Source organism: Ctenopharyngodon idella, chromosome 5 (genome assembly GCF_019924925.1).
Source record: "Ctenopharyngodon idella isolate HZGC_01 chromosome 5, HZGC01, whole genome shotgun sequence".
Taxonomy (NCBI): domain Eukaryota; kingdom Metazoa; phylum Chordata; class Actinopteri; order Cypriniformes; family Xenocyprididae; genus Ctenopharyngodon; species Ctenopharyngodon idella.
This window is the reverse complement of record NC_067224.1, coordinates 33,359,318-33,377,018: the sequence shown is the minus strand read 5'-3', so window position 1 is coordinate 33,377,018 and position 17,701 is coordinate 33,359,318. Positions and strand designations below refer to the sequence as shown.

At 36.9% G+C, this 17,701-nt stretch overlaps 1 protein-coding gene across 5 annotated transcripts in view; it reads left to right on the top strand.

Moving 5' to 3' along the window:
• Positions 1–17,701, top strand: part of sgsm1a (small G protein signaling modulator 1a) — a 48,194-nt gene that overhangs the window by 12,931 nt on the left and 17,562 nt on the right. For 4 of the 5 annotated variants that reach the window (XM_051894902.1, XM_051894900.1, XM_051894904.1 and 1 more), the window contains exons 3-6: positions 2,080–2,155; positions 15,222–15,384; positions 15,737–15,886; positions 16,006–16,073. In XM_051894902.1, coding sequence (XP_051750862.1) covers positions 2,080–2,155; positions 15,222–15,384; positions 15,737–15,886; positions 16,006–16,073 — 457 coding nt within the window. Of the gene's footprint in view, positions 1–2,079; positions 2,156–15,221; positions 15,385–15,736; positions 15,896–16,005; positions 16,074–17,701 lie in introns of those variants that run through there. The other variant, XM_051894905.1, reaches the window with a different exon arrangement.

Sequence of the window (17,701 nt, the reverse complement as noted above, 5' to 3'; positions counted from 1 at the left end):
TATTTTTTTAAGTTTGGTCTGGGATTTTTAAATGCCAAATTCTGGGAAATAAAAAGCCAGAAAGACTTTGACTCTTTCTCAGGGCAATGGGGTCACACCAGATCAACAGGTTTTGCTCTGAAGAGCTTGTGTTGTCCTGCTACATTAGTTATGGGGAAATGGAAGAGAAGGTCAGGGAGTAAATATCAGAATCTGAGTACACCCACAGACTAAATGCTAAAGCACAGTTAGCACAGTGATGGGCTTTTCATGCTCATTTTAATGCTGGTCATGCTTTACCTTACAATAGTAATTTGTTCTGGGTGATCAGGTTTTAAGATTTCAAATTGCACTTTTGTAAACCTTGGGTTATTGTTCTAATTTGCATACTTACGAGCTGAATTACTTTAATTTTACAAGCGCAGCATGTGACAGACAAAATTTTGTCAATTTTAATAGCTGTTCCAAGGAAAAATTGGATCGGTTTTACATCTAGATTAGACCGCAGTGCAAATGGAGACTTTTGCTTTATTGCTTTAAATGTTTTAAAAGTGCCTTGAGCTCACTAAAGTTGCATTTATTTGATTAAAAATACAGGAAAAACAGTAATAATCTGAAATATTATTACACTGTAAAATAACTGTTCAATTTTAATATATTGTAAAATGTAATTTATTCCTGTGATGGCAAAAGCTGAATTTCTTCATTGATTTGCTGCTTAATATTTTTGTAACCATGTTTTTCATAAATACAAAGTTCAAAAGAACCGCATTTAAAATAAAAATATATTGTATTCTTTATTTAATGTGTTTGTTGAATAAAATAATTAATTCCTTCTAAAAAAAAAAATTGAACAGACCCCAAACCTTTGAATGTTAGTGTGTGTATGGGATTTCAGAAGAAACATCTGAGAAAAAGCTGAAAGTTAAATGAAATGTAACTGAGAAATCAACTGAAGTCTCCTGAGCTAAGAAAGGGCATCCTTTGACCAATACATTTTTCCTTTGGGCTTGAAATGTAACCACGAAAAGCCGTCTTGGTTGTTAAAAAAAACAAACAAGGAAAACGCAGAGGAGCATTTGTCATTACTGTTTGGTATTTTTGACTCTTTCTTTCAGATGTTAACTGAAAAGTGCATGACCTTTTCTACAACAGTGAGAAGCACAAATATTTAATGAGGAAAGCCTTGAGGTGAAACGGGAGGGAACTGAGCCCCTTTCAAAATTACAAGTGTTAAAACATTGCTTGACCCAGGGTTACTTTCATATCTTCTGCTCACACTTTCATGCTATGTCCATTGTATTGAAACAGGAAAAACACAACAGGGAATTTCCATTAGCCACTTCCTCCAGCCAATCAGCTTGCTAATTTCTTTCAGCCAGACCCTTCCATACTGGAGACTGTTCAGAAAAGCCTTTATGCACATGCACATGCACATGTACGTGTGTGTGTGTGTGTGTGTGTGTGTGTGTGTGTGTGTGTGTGTGTGTGTGTGTGTGTGTGTGTGTGTGTGTTTTAGTGTAATTTTAACTCTCATTGAAACTAGCCAATAATGCATTTTGAACCTTCACTTAAAGTTATTTAAACACCCACAAAATGTGACGTGGTCATCTGTTGAATGTGTATTTCTTTGTATATACGTGTGTGTGTGTGTGTGCAGTCTGGTCAGGACATTATAAAAATAGTGACATTTTTTTATTTGAATGATTTCTACTGTAAAACCACCGTCGACAGTCACGACGAGAAAGTGCTTTATACATAAATCACGCATGCCAACTCTCAATTTCTCCTTTTCCTCTTTATAGTCAGGGGAGATGAGTCATGGTCTGCATTCTTCCTGCTCACCACGTATACACTCTCTCCTTCCTGTTACTTACTGCAGAGGGGTTTTTTTTTTCAGCTTTGAGTGTTTGATGACACTAATGAGAATACTTGTGAGAGAAAATATGTTCTTAAGACCTGCATTGTTCGACTGATTCCCCAGTCATGGGAACATCCACAATGTGTAAATCAAGCTGTACAATGTTTGCTATAATTCATCATGCTGTATCCATTCAGCCGATTCAATCAACCTCTGCTGTGTCTCCATGTCCAACACAGGTCAAGCAGATCATGGAGGAAGCAGTCACAAGGAAGTTTGTTCATGAAGACAGCAGCCATATTGTCTCATTCTGTGGTAAGTCAAAGAACATAGATCTATTTAGCTGATCTATTTTGCATTAGTAGAAATATTTTTATTTATTTCTTTAAAACTCCAGTTACCTACTCATGTATTTTGGGTGTCAAAAGCATTGCAGCCTGAATTGCTCAAAGTCTGCTTTTTCATTTTACAAACAGCACAGTCTACACTGCAAAATTACCTAGTGCAGACATTCTCGTTTAGGAAGAATTTTCATCCACTGCCTTTTGTACTCAGAATATAAAGGTCTAAACAATACACAAAAGGTTTTATCAAAAATATCCTTGGAAAGCTCTAAAAATCATATACCTACCTATGTTTAAATGCAATTGGATAAAAAAAAAAATTGAGTATTCACACATAGGGTTGGCAGTGCTAAGTGAAAATATAAACTAGTTGCTGGTTCTTGATTAGAAAACAATGCAGTTAATTAATTTAAATGTCATCTTGGTATCACATGAAATCTAAAAAAAAAAAGAAACGTACCACCATTAAAGAAGACCTATTATGTCCCTTTTTAAGAGATGTAAAATAAGTCTCTGATGTCACTGATGTCTCTGAGTGTGTATGTGAAGTTTTACCTCAAAATACCCCACAGAGAATGTTTTATAACATGTTAAACTTGACACTTTTTGGGGTTGAACAAAAACACGCCATTTTAGTGTGGGTCCCTTTAAATGCAAATGAACTGCTGTTCATTGTCTAAGAGGGCGGAGCTTCAAGAGCTGATGCTCCGAGCTCCGGAAAAGAATATACACTAACAAGAAGTGACACTTAATAGAACGTTCCATTGCAACACCGGCGCCCAGCAGCAGCCCTGCGTTTCCGCCATTTTGGGGTGAAAGCGAGTCGGCAGTCCACTAGTTTCTATGGCAATATCAGCTGCTTTGTTAAAAAAAAAAAAAACGTAAAAAGCTGAAATCCAACCTGAATGATGACAACACAGAATAAAATACTATCACTAGTGATCATCAAATCCTTTTAACAGTTTATTTTACACACTTTGTGTTTAAGTCTTCCACTTTTTTCACAAAACCTTTGCTCTCTAGAAACCCAGTCAGTTTGGGTTAAAATTCTTTAAAAGGCTTATAAACAATGAATTATTACCAACATATGAAATTAAATTAAGGATATGCATTAGAAAAATTGGGAATGTTGGACAATAAATATATGAATATAACAGCTTGATTTTGCAGTGTTGTCTAATGTCCATTGAAGCAAAAGGGTCCAAAAGTGTGAATTATGCGATAACGGACACTTCACGTATTATAAGATCATTATGTTATAGCGTGATCCATTAAAACGTACAATATAGCCTATTTCAATTCAGACCTAGATATTATTACTATTACTCCACTAGGTCTAAAATATATTGTTCGCTGCAAACATGGTTATCTTAAATTTATTAATTGTTAATTTACTATTAATAAATGTGTGAAGTTGCATAAAATGGAAATACTCAATAAAGTAGGCTAACTGCGTTACCTCAGATGGTTGAATGGTTGGATTCCACAACTGGTAAAATAAAACATATATAAGGCAATACAACATTTTCTGTGGGAGCCATACAATTTACTGGTGACTTAATTTACAAACTGTTCTATTGCGCTTCTGATTTGGCAGTGAAATTCGCCGATTTTGGGTGCGTAAGATGTTAAGGATTCTATGGTCCAGTTAGTATTTTCACCCCATAATGGCGACCAAGCTCCCGGAGCGCCATCTAGTGGCTGTTACCCAAAAAGTATCAAAGTGTCGCCTCTTGGGTTCTAAGCTCTTTGGCTCCGGTGACAGAACAATCTCACGCACTAATAATGTCAGAAACTCTCCGTAGCTGAGCCAGAGAATATATGCTGCATAGAGACAGAACAGGTATAGTTTAGTTTAATTGCGTTTATATCTTATGTTGTCATCTTGCTTTTACCCACTACCTGTTGTAGCGAACCGTCTGAATGATGGCCAAATCTTTACTAATGAGTTTATGAAGTTTATTGTACATCACAAAAAATGACGCGTACGTTATCACTCCAGAAAATCACCATAAGAGCTGAATAAAACGCAGTACAAGAAGTGCGCATTGAAGTCTTTTATCTATAAACTCTCCCTTGCATTATCATTAACATTCACAGCAAATTACACAAAAACACTTGTTACAACTAACAGTAAACCAATATACAGACCTACCTTATGCCTTTTCGAGGGTGCTTAATAAACTGGTAAACTTTATATCCGTAAAACAACTCCGGTGGACTGTAATAAAGTGCGAGCTCTCTCTCTCTGCCGTGACCAGTATCGCACCGGAGAGGATCACGTGCAGTTTGAACTGATCCATCCTCGGTGTCCTCAGTGGCAGGAGTCTATGGAGCCTTGTATGTTCTTTGGTACATCCAACAACAGAACATTTGTAATGTTTTTTGCCACAGACATTGTATATCTCTAGCTGATACAGTGAGTACACAGAAATGGTGGACTCTGTGCTTCTCACTCAGGGGTGTGTCTATGCTAACAGAGGTAGATCGTCACCAGTAATGAGGGGGGTTTCTCTACTCTTACGTAGGAGTAGGGGGAAATATCAAACAGCGTGTTCTGAGAGATTGAAAATGATAAATGGGGATTATAAAAAAAGTATTGGGTGGATTTTTACCATTATAGGCTGGTTGTTTACACATACTGTGGACACACATCTGTGTTTAAACAACTTAAAAAGTGAATTTTGCATAATAGGTCCCCTTTAAGAGTATAGAGCTATAATATTAATGTGGATAGCGTAAGATAATTTGATCCTTTAAGAACGTACTGAAAAATATTTGAGTTCATTGAAATCTACGCTACCGTTCAAAACTTTAAGGTCAGTAAGATTTTGTTTCGTTTTTGAAAGAAGTCTCTAATGCTCACTAAGGCTGCATTTATTTGGTCAAAAATACAGTAGACATTAATATTGTGAAAGATTATTACAATTTCAAATAACCTGTCTTCTGTTTTAAAATATAATTTATTCCTGTGATGGACAAAGCTGAATTTTCCAGTCTTCAGTGTCACATGAACTTTCAGAAATCCTTCTAATATGCTGATTTGGTTCTTAAGACTTTTATTATTGTATTGAAAGTTCAAAAGAAAAGCATTTATTTGAGATGGAATTTTTTTTTTTTTTGTAACATTATAAATGTTTTACTGTCATTTTTGATCAATTTCATCCCTGCTGAATGAAAGATTTTCTTTCAAAAGAAAAAACTGGCCCCAAACTTTTGAATGGTGGTGTAGTTATTTGCGTTTTATTATTGCATTTCATATTGTTTTTTTCCCCTGCTGTCTGTGAACCTGTGAAATATGTTTTTCTGTGTGTTTACAGACTCTGGTATCTTTGCAAATCTGAGTACAGTTTGTAACATTGTTAAGAAGTATTATGAGACTAAGATGCATGTGAGATTACTGGGGTTCTTTCTCCAAAACACTCTATCCATTTGCTCTCCATTTAATCCTACATGTTTAATCGTTTCAAGGAGAAACCGTTAAGATGTTAAAGGAATCATGAATTGGGAAATCAAATTTTCTTTGATCTTTTGACATGTAACAGGTCATTGTACTATAAAAACATCCTGTAAGTTTCAGAACTCAAAACATCCTTGTTAGTCCAAAAACAGCTTTTACTGAAAGTGAAATCAAGGTCCAAAAATTATTTGTTTTTTTGATTTTGTGACATTATGACAGAATAGTGTCATGAAAGGCCATCTCTGCAGAATCAGATCAATGCCTACTTCTACATCATCACATTTTTGGCCCTGCCCACTGGCACATTAGTGAGATGAGAAGGATTGAAGGATCCTAATGCTAGGAAAGTGGTTATTTATTTGCAACTATGTGAATGTCTCAGTAGAGCATTACTTGTTTGTTCAGTACATTTTACTGTGGATTCTTTGGTAAATCAGTCGCAATATTGGCGCATACTTTGCAAACAGACTTTTACTTTAAGATATGGACCTGACAGTAATGGCACAACATGTAAGTAACTGTGTTAATTTTAATGCTTGATCTGTGATCAGTGATTTCTGTAATGTATGTAATATATGTAATGATTCATGTACAGTCAGACGTTCTTTGTCTCAAAATCATTTATTACTGTTTATGCATCAGTAAATCAAGCCAGTGACTTAAATGGTCAACTTCACATTGTTTTCTTAGTAGCATGAAAATAATCTGTTAAATTGTGATTAAATTATATACAGAAAGCGATCAAAGAACCCTCCCTTTATAATCAACGGTGCTGTCAATCACACACTGCGATTTTTATCAGTGACTGAGTTCTGGACCCATTATAATCAATGATGCTTTCTACACTGTACAACAAATCTCTTATTTACACAGTGTTTGCACTGTTATGATGAAAGCATTCGTCAGAGTGCAGAAATCGAGTTGCAAAGATGAGATGAATATCTGAATGTCTGTCAGCGACTACATTGCTCATCGCTGCAACCTTTCATGCAACAGGAGTAGATCTAAATATAATGCTATAATCAACACTTTTTACGATTAATCTCGACAGCTGTAATAATAAAAACATAGTAAAAGATTTTGAGAGACTTCCACATGTAATAATTATTTCATATGCAAAGATGTTAGCCAGTCATAGTAGTGGGCATTTACATTGAAGTCTCCAACAGAGCATTCAAATCAGGGTATAAAATGGCCCTTTGTTTCTAAAATATGACCATTTTTGATGTTTTGATAATACTAACATTGTAAGTGCACCTCAGGAAACATAAAAAAGAAATGCAGTTCATGACCACCACATTTTTCGTTTCCATGGGAGAGTCTGGGGATCAGCTGTGTTTCAGTACCTGTCAAATGTTGGGCAGCATGATGGTTTGGCTAATTCACAGATAGAGCGAACATTCGACATTTAACAGGCCTTGGAAAGCGTCAAAGCGCGTTTAATGTCAGAGTGGGAGTAAAAGGAGAAGTGTCATGTTTATTGAGTGTAGATTAACATAGAATGATAATTTCAAAATATATAGACCACTAAAGTGAATGTGTAATCGATCATGCTGCAGTAAGTGCTACCCACTGTTTGTCAGCAGTAAATCTGTCTACATAATTAAGTTATCACTCTTCCATACCATCTCCGTTGCTGTGCAAATTCACATCAAGGTACCATAACATGTTTAATGATCGAGCGGTGCGTAAACAGAATAAATGAGTAGTCATTAATACTGCAGTTTCTGCCAGGTCATATTCACCCTGTTGTGTGAAGGCTTTATTGTCCTGTTCAGCTTTATTCACATTTGCATTTTACATTTTCTAAAAAGCTTTTATTACTCTGGACGCTGGCAATGAGGGACGTGCACAGGGCCCAAGCCACTGCCCTTTTGTCCTCCTTTTACATTCCAGTAAACTCCTCTGATTTTGTTTTGTTGATAGTGTTTTAATAATTTTCTGCTGATTATTGAACTTATTGCCTGTATTGCAGAATTGACTAGCAGAGTGACCAGTGCTGGGCAATGAATCATATATTAATTTATTCATGATTTCTTCCTTTCACCTTTAAATAATTGTCTGTGGTTATAGCCTTGATTTGTCTAAACTCGGGCGAGGGGTGATTTTTGCCACCTGGATCACGCTGAACTCAGCAGACTACAACACAAAAATGTGCTAAACTTGGTTATCAACATGATCTTTTGCAACTCAAAATACTGAAGTGAAGTAATGACACACTGCTTAGGCCCTGTTTACACCTGGTATTAAGATGAGTGGATTGGATCACAAGGTGACGAAGCTAAATACAGGTGTAAATGGGGTCTAAAACATTTTGCGCTTGTCCACTTTCAACCGCTTCCAGAGGTAGTTGAAAAACGAATTTGAACCGATTATTTTTGTAGTGTAGACACTCATGTGGTCGAATGTGTTTGAACAGCCACAAAAGACTGCCTACTCTCCCCCTACTGAGCTAACGCATAAACATTATGGGAAGCGCGCTAGCCAGGCAGGATTAAAACTTTGTCGGCTGAAGACCCAAGTTTGGTTTGAAGAAAAACGTACCAAGCACAATGTTCTCTCACCGTTCCCGATTTCTAACACGCACTTGACAGTGCAAGTCTGCCTTCCTCATTCAAACTACGTAAAAAAACGGAACTGGCATGATGTCAGTTAAGTTTTTTTCTGTAAGTTGAATAGGGAAGGTGTAGGACGTATCGTAAGCGTTTTGAACTGTGAGAGTTTAACACTTTCTTCGTAAGTAGAATACAGAAGGCGGACTGGCGGAAGCTTCATAACTTGTTAAATATGGATTTTTTTTGTTGTTGTTTGTTTTAATACACAAATGCATCGATTTGCTTCAGAAGGCCTTTATTAACCCCCCGGAGCCGTGTGGAGCACGTTTATGATGGATGGATGTGGATGGAGGCACTTTCTTCAGCTCATACTCATTGATCCCGCTCATTGCCATTTATGAAGCTCGGATGCGTCAGGATATTTATTAATATTTCTCTGACTGTGTTCATCAGAATGAAGAAAGTCATATACACCTAGGATAGCTTGAGGGTGAGTAAAGCTTGGGGTAATCTTCATTTGAAAGTGAACTAATTCTTTAATACTAAAGGTGTAAACAGGGCCTTAGATGTCTATTGGGCTTGATGCAGATTAAACCAACAGTGACAGATAGACAGTCTCTATATACAGTAAATTTAGACACAAAATTCTGTCTATTTTTAAGATTTACACAAATTTCTAACAAATTGAATATCTTAATGTTTAAATGGTGTCTCTATCATAACGGTTATCTAGAATAAAGTGTAGTAAATGTGCAGTCATCTTTTATTATTATATTTGTAACGAGAAATAAAAAGATCATCATCCAGTTACTTCCTTGACACCGTCAAGTATATAGCAAAGAATTTTAGAGGACTAGTTTGTGTGTACAGTTATGATGTATTGGGATTGGTGCCCTTGTTCTTGGTTTGGGCCACTGCCCCTCAAAATGCCTGTGCGCGGCCCTGCTGACAGCCATACCACCTTACCTGGAATTTAATCAGCACAACTCTGTGAGGGGTCAAATGCTGTTGGCAGGTTTGAAATGTTGGTAAATTAGACTGTTTTTCTCTCTCTGCATCCAGGCAATTATTGTTCTCAAAAGTGTCTCATTGAGGTAGAAATAAAACAACGAAACCTTGCAGTTAAAGCTCACAGGCTCGTGGAGCCACTTTCTTTAGCCACACTGTGATGTTTCTGAATAACACCAATCAAAGTAGCTTTGAAAACGCCTTTTGATTAACAGCCTTGTTAACTTGTTTTATTACATGCCTGTAGCAGCAGCGGGATTCGGTAGATGATTATAGGGCATGTGTGCATTGCTGGTTTCTGGTTTCAGCCGGTTGTTCCTGTAATTCACTGAGTTTTGATTCATCGTGACTCTTTTCTGCCCTGCTCTGTCTCCATCTCAAGTCCACTCAACTGTCTCCTGCCACATCACTGAACCTCTGCTGGGTGAAATACAAGAAGTCATAGAAGAGGCAAGGAAAGGAAAAACATCCCAAATGAGATCTTTTTGATATTACAACAGCAGTGAGATCAAATGGATAGCCATTTACTGACTCCAAAAGACTCCAGTAGTCTCACATGCGTATCCTCTAGAGTTTCAGACGAGGTCTCAACAAAGTGGTGGGTCAACAATTGTCTAATTTTTGTCTTTTTATTTCTTTATAAGGATTCTGAGACAAAATTGATAAAGGAATAGTTGACAGAAAAATGAAAATTCTGTCATTTCCTCACCCTCATGTCCTTCCAAATCTATATGCACTTTTTTTTTTTTTTTTTTTTTTTTTTTTTTTTCTTCAGTCAGTGAGGTCCAATGTTGTTTTGGATTCTATTGACTTTCACTGTATGGACAAAGAGAGTTCAAATATTCTTAAATATTCTTAAAAAAAAAAAAAGTATTCCACAGAAGAAAGAAAGCTTCGCAACAACATGAGGGTGAGTAAATGATGAAAGAATCATAATTTGAACAGAATCATAACAAAAGCAGGAATACTTGAAGAGAAAGGAAAGAATGTCTAATCATTATGCCCTAATGGATGAATTACTTTACGAGTGTGTATGCTAATACTGTAATGATGTAATACTGCTGCTGCTTCTAGTGTGGCACTGGCAGATAATAGGAAATGAATGGAGGGTAGCCAGACTTTGCTGGCTGCCCATGGGGGAGTAATTAGCCATCGTGATTACAGTGATGTTTACACACCGCAGATGGAAATGTCAACACTGACATTTTTCATCATCACGGATATAGGATACAGTTATCAACCGTGTGCAGTTCTGTGAGATTTTAAGACATCTCTTAATTTTATCTCTAATCCACGTGTGGCTTTAAAAGCATGCTGTGTCACTCAGATGCTTTTACATCATTATGTTGCAGTGTAAATTGCTGGTCAGTGAGAGTGGAGGGGATCATATATATCCAGGTTTCACTCCGTTCACAATGTGGCACTGTGATTAGAAACCATTAGCGCAGACGGTATGATTACATTTTTAATGAGCGTTTGAGATCAGGGTCGGGGGTGGGCGCCTGCTCCCTGTGCCATTTCCTATGACAGAATGAGTCGTGCTGCTTGATTGTTGCTGTGAATATTGGTTTGGAAACTTATTTGACTGTAAAATAATTTTCTTCCTCGTCCAATCTCTCTCTCTCTCTCTCTCTCTCTCTCTCTCTCTCTCTCTCTCTCTCTCTCTCTCTCTCTCTCTCTCTCTCTCTCTCTCTCTCTCTCTCTCTCTCTCTCTCTCTCTCTCTCTCTCTCTCTCTCTCTCTCTCTCTCTCTTTGCATGTTCCTTTTCATTTTACTTTGGGATTAAGCTGCTTTCATTTCCCTTGCATACAGATTTGTCATTTCACTCTCACAGTAAAATGACTGAATTGAGAATCACTGGGAATAAAAATAATTTAGGCCTAATTTGCATCCAGGCCCATCGTGCATATAGAGTGAGCTTTAGTTACAAATCATTCTGTATAACGTAAAACAAATCTTACAAAGAAGAAAGTAAATGAAAACAAGCGTAAAGGAATGGTTCAGCTAAAAATGAAAATTCTGTCATTTACTTACACCCAAGTCTTTTCAAACCCATAGGATTTTCTTTCATTGATGGGAACACTAAACAAAAAAAGCAGAATTCTCAGGTTGCTATTTTATTTTATTTTTTATAAGTAGCTTGTACAACTTTTCTGAAGCTGTACAATAGCTTTATAAGAGGTATTTACTGAAATTTAAGTTGTTATTCACTGAAAGGCTATGCTTAATTTTGGAATATCATTTACACTTGTGTTTGCATTGGGGTCAGTAAGATTATTATTATTATTATTATTATTATTATTATTTATTTGGAAATTCATTCTTTTATTCGGAAAGGATGCATTAAATTTGTCAAAAAAGGCGGTAAAGGCATTTATAATGTTACAAAAGACTGCTATTTCAAATAAACTTTCTATTCATCAGAGAATCCTGAAAAATATTGTATCATGGTTTCCACAAAAAATTAAGCAGCACAACTGTTTTCAACATTGAAAATAAATGTCTCTTGAGCATCAAATCAGCATATTAGAATGATTTCTGATGGATCATGTGACACTGAAGGCTGGAGTAATGATGCTGAAAATTCAGCTTTGCCATGGCAGGAATAAATAACATTTTAAAGAAAGTTATTTTAAATGTTAAATTGTTTAAAAAATGTTTAAATTGTAGTAATATTTTACAGTATTACTGTTTTTACTGTATTTTTGATCAAGTAAATTCAGCTTTGGTGAGCATAAGACTTATTTTAAAAACATTAAAACAACATCTTACCGACCCCAAACTTTTGAAGGACTAGTTCTATATGCAGTCAGTCACAAGACGTATGAGATTTGAGGGGATGATTTTCAGTGATTACTTTAAATTTTAGTTTGTTCCATACACAAACCTATTGTATTGTGGCTTTAGAGGGGCTTTTTGTCCCTTTTGGTAAATTGAGGATTCTGTAACCAACTTACTTTAGTCGAAACAGTATGGAAGCTTGTTTCTGCCACTGAATAAAAAATAAAAAAGGTAATTGCGACTTTTTATCTCGTAATTCTGACTTTTTATCTCAGAATTGTGAGATATAAACTTGCAATTCTTAGAAAAAAGTCAGTCTTTTTTCCCCCTCGGAACTGGACTTTATAACTCGCAATTGCAAGTTTATATCTTGCAACTGTGAGAAAAAAGTCGGAATTGCGAGATGTAAAATTGTTTTATTCAGAGGTGGAAACAAGCTTGCATAAAACCGTCATATAGCTCTGAATGGCATGATGGTAAGTAAACGGAATATTCAGCTATTGTGATTCAACTAAAGATCCTCTCATTAGATAGTGTGTCTGTAGCAGCATATGAGACCTTTGAACCCGTTTGATGGTTTGTGCATCCACAGTTCATTCATTTCACATGCTCATTTTTATCTGTCTTCTCTCTTCGGCATGAATCCATTTAGGCTGGTCAAAGAGAAGCGATGAATACAGCATCAGATGAAAGCAGCTACGTGTTTGTATGGATGTGCATCTCTCTGAATTAAGAGATTTTAACCTGATCTTTAGACTGATTTCCCTCATGTTTATCTCTCATGCATTTCAGTCTGCCACACCAGAGACTACGAGACGAATAATAGGCAAAAGGAAGAGATAAACAAGTGGCACTCTGATGCAGCCAGAGAAGGAGATTGTAGAGATTATAAACAGAGCAGAGGAGAAGAGAGGGAGTGTCAGATGAGTGTTGGAGTCAGATGAGAGAGCCTAAATATCGAGACTGTCACACAGAACAGCTATAAAAGAGAACAAAAAGTGACACATTGGAGACAAGAAAAGACAGAATAGGACAGGATGAGGATAGAGGCAGAGAGATAAAAAAGCTGATGTTGTTTCAGAGCCCTGCCCAGCTCTCACTGAGCACAAGTGCTCCATCAGTGAGGGTTTCCATGGCTACGCAGGCTTTCCCCCAACCCCATCCGAGCAGATCCACAAGATTAGTCCTGTGAGAGCCTCAGTATCAGCTCTGCAGGCACTGCCACGTAGTGCAGTGTGTCTCTGTCCACATATTTGTATTCCATCTCATTGTCCCTCTCTGTCTGGGTGTTTTAGTTTTATTATATATTCACGTTTTCAATTACTTATTCACATGCTTTCATAAACTATACATGTATATGCTTTTATAAAAAAATAACTTTGTTTTTCCTGTTTTGATTGGTCAAAATCATTCTGTGGTGTAGCTCTTTTTACATAATGAAATAATTACTGCTCAAATTAATATTTTATGTCTATTTATTTATTTATTTATTTGGATGTAGACATTTAAGAGTTATAAATGAACCCGTTTAGGGTCCTACACAAACCCTCCAATTTACATGTGGGTCTCAGGGATTGTTTTGCAATAATGACCAGCTGACTGTACATTGTCCTTTACTAATGCAGTATTAAATACAGTATGTACACTACCATTCAAAAGTTTGGGGTCGGTTACATTTCTTTTTAAGTATTTTGAAAGTGGTCTCCTATGCTCACTAAAGCTGCACTTATTTAAAAGGGACCTATTATGCCCCTTTTCACAAGATGTAATATAAGTCTCTGGTGTCCCCAAAATGTGTCTGTGAAGTTTCAGCTCAAAATACCCCACAGATCATTTATTATAGATTGTCAAATTTGCCCCTATTGGGGGTGTGAGCAAAAACACGCTGTTTTTGTGTGTCCCTTTAAATGTTAATGAGCTACTGCTCCCGGCCCCCTTTCCAGAAGAGGGCGGAGCTTTAACAGCTCACGCTTCGGTTGCTCAACAACAACAAAGCTGGAGAATCTCATGCAGCCAAAGTGACGATTGTCCGTAACGGTGTTCATCCCTACATTGTTCAAACCAGAGTCGGACACTGATGATACTCGGGAACAAGTTACAACTTTTAGAATGCAACTGGAGGTTTCTGAATGGTTAGTGGATACATTTATGTAGTTGCTGTGGAGTTGTTTCAACTCGGCGACTAGCATGTGCCGTCATGTTAATCTTTTGTGCAAATCCAGTGTTGAATTGACCCTCATTTGTGAAGCAGTCCGGCGTAAAATGACGGCATGGTAACAACACTCTACTACTACAACTCCTACTCTTCTCTAAAGCAGCCCAACATGGCCTTGTCCCCTTTTGTTGCGTGTTCTCGGGGGCAGGGTTTATGTAAATGTTGGGGTTTGTGATGTCACCAACCCAGGAAGAAGCTCGTTGTAGTCCCTACCAGCCATTTGTTGTAGTCCTTAAAAAGCGATTTTCTGTAAAAGAAAATATCTCCCTTTGCTCTGAACTTTGATCGTCATAATTTTGCAGATGTTGTTTATGCTCAAACAGCAACATTACACACTAACTAAAGATAAAAAAGTGAAATCATAATCAAGGACCCCTTTAATAAAAAATGTGGTCATATTTTGAAATATTATTCGAAATTAAAATAACTTTTCTAATTTAATATATTTTAAAATGTAATTTATTCCTGTGATGTCAAAGCTGATTTTTCAGCATCATTACTCCAGTCTTCAGTGTCACATGATCCTTCAGAAATCATTCTAATATTTTGATTTGGTGCTCAAGAAGCATTTCTTCTTATTTGCAATGTTGAAAAAAAGTGCTGCTTAATATTTTTGTTGAAACCATGCTACATTTTTATTTATTTTTTTCTGGATTCTTTGATGAATAGAACAGCGTTCAAAAGAACAGAATTTGCTTCTAATTGTAATCTTTTGTAACATTATAAAAGTCTTTACTGTCACTTTTGATCAATTTAATGCATCCTTGCTAAATATAAGTATTAATTTCTTTCAAAAAATTTTTTTTGAAAGAGTGCACAAAAGTATAATTCCCACATTTTGACAACATGCTTACTGTTTTTAAGATTTTGCAATCATATCCCTATTTTCTAGTTGCTCTGATACACAAAAAGCCTTTCAAGCATTGGGGTAACATAATCTTTCTTCTTCATCGAAAATGATCCATTAATTTGTTATTGTCCATTTCCTCTGTGTGTAAATGTGTATATGTGTGTGTAGCTGCTGTTGAAGCTTGTGTGCTTCATGGGTTGAAGCGGAGAGCTGCCGGTTTCCTACGAAGCAACAAAATAGCTGCGCTCTTCACCAAAGTGGGAAAAAGCTTCCCTCCAGCTGAAGAGCTGTGCAGAAAAGCCCAGGAGCTGGAGCTGGTCTTTGAGAGCAAGTGAGACCAGACTTTGAGATATCCTCCAATACAACACACAACTGAGACTCTCTCAAAATATGTACAATACATAAATTGTGTATGAAACCTAAAAACTTGCAATGTATTTGCTTTCTGAAGCATTTTTTTTTTTTTTAAATTTCTGCATCTCATAGATATTACCAACATATGTGCACTACAGGCAAAGTATCAGTAAATACCATTCCTGGAAAGAGTACAGTATATAATATGCTTAGTAGTTACCACCTTGTTGACAAAAGCTCCTTTCAAAGCACAAGTATCTACATAGGAATTGATCTTGACAGTGTAAAAACTTTTGACTTTTGCTGACTTTGACTGTTCTTTGCTTCAGACGAAGTCAGTCTCTCTCATACAGTGAGAGCAGCCGTAAGATGCCCAAGGCAAACTTCTTGCCTCAGGCCGTCAAATATGTGTGGATCCACACCGCACTCATTGAGAAAGTGCTGGACAAGATCGTGCTGTACCTGGTGGAAAACAGCAGGTGAGAGAGGTGGGATAGAGATATTAAGAGAAAGCAGCTTGACCAGTTTTCTTTCAGGTACAATCAAACTTGCCAACTTGAATTATGTTAAATTAAAGTTGCTTTTAATGTTGTTACAGTAAGTTTTATGAGAAGGAGGCTATCCTAATGGACCCGGTGGACGGCCCTATCCTCGCCTCTTTGTTAGGTAAACCTGCTCTTTTTTTATTAAATCTTTCTTATTGTTAAAGTGCCCCTATTATGCTGTTTCAAAGGTTCCTAATTTTGTTTTGGAGGTCTACTACAATAGGTTTACATGCATCCAAGATAAAAGAATAACACTTTAATTTTCTCATAATATACACTGAAGCATCACCTCTTTTCTCACAGTATCAGAAACAGTTTGATAAAGGATTCGGTCTTTCTAAACCCCTCCTTTCCAAGAGCCTACTCTGCTCTGATTGGTCAGATAGCCCAGTCTGTTGTGATGGGTCTACTGCTTGCAACACGTGTCGGAAACAAAACTTCCATTACCATATCTGAATTTCAGCTCTGGAGGCTTCCTCAGTACTTACACACAGTGATGGCATTGGTTTTACCGTATCAATTCGAGCCCGAGTCCTCATTATTTTGAAGTGCATGCAGAGTGGATTTGCTTTCGGAGTCCAAAAAAACAGCGTCGTCTTGACATGTTGACAACACGAATCAAACTCATCCAGGCCTCAGCTACAACTACAGTGTTTGAGGGCGGGGTCAAAGTAGACGTTCACAGGCAGCCAAAAAAAGACCACAGGCTGGCATTATGCAAATTTGTTACAAACCTACACAGGTTTGTGCAGAAAGTAAGACTGGAGTTACTGACGACCCATTTCAGGCAGTTCAGAATCTGTTCTTTCTTTTGGGAGACAATCCATTTATTGTGCACATTGAACTTTGGAACTTTAAACTGATCAGAACTTTTAAATTCACAAACAGCTATATTACACTTTACTACATGAAAGGTAATATCCAAAAAAGCATAATAGAGGCTCTTTAAGGCCACAGGTCATCTGGTGGCATATTGTCATTTGCTCTGTTTCAAATCCTAGTGAGGTCAGTGATGAGCTCTTTTTTATTCCCCACAAGCTCAAATATAAATACAGTAAGCTGGTGGATGACAGAAATATTTCATACTGAATAGTATAGTATTGATAAAAGTTATCTAATCTAAATGTATTATCCACTAGTTAGGGCCCGAGCACCAATGGTGTGAGGACCCTTTTTGTAAATGCTCAGTCAATTATTATTCTTCTCCGAAATTAATCACATTTTTGAGGGCCTAAATATGCTCGTTTGATAAGAGTCCTGGCCTAAAGACATCTATATGCCAATATTCAGTTAATCATAGCGCCACCTGCTGAGAACAGGAAATGGCATGCTTTGCACTATAATTCACTCCCAGAAACACATTTAAATATGCCATGAAGTACCAAACATACTAGAAACACGTGAAATCATGCAACACTTGGCTAAGTGCTAAAATATGCGATTAACGCCACGAAACAGGAAGTTGTTGTAACTGAAATGAAATATACTTTATTGTCCCTAGTAGGGAAATTTGAAGTAGACTCAAAACATTCCAACATCACCTGGTACACCTAAAAAATATATACACACACAATACATACAATAAAATATCTGTTAAATTGTATCAGGTGAGTTGAAGCAGAACTCAGGCAAACAATGTCCGATCTGCTCCAAACTTCACATTTGATAATAGTCCTGGCCTAAAGAGATCTACATGGCAATATTCGGTAATAGTCAAAGTGCCACCTGTTGGCAGCAGGAAGTGTGGCA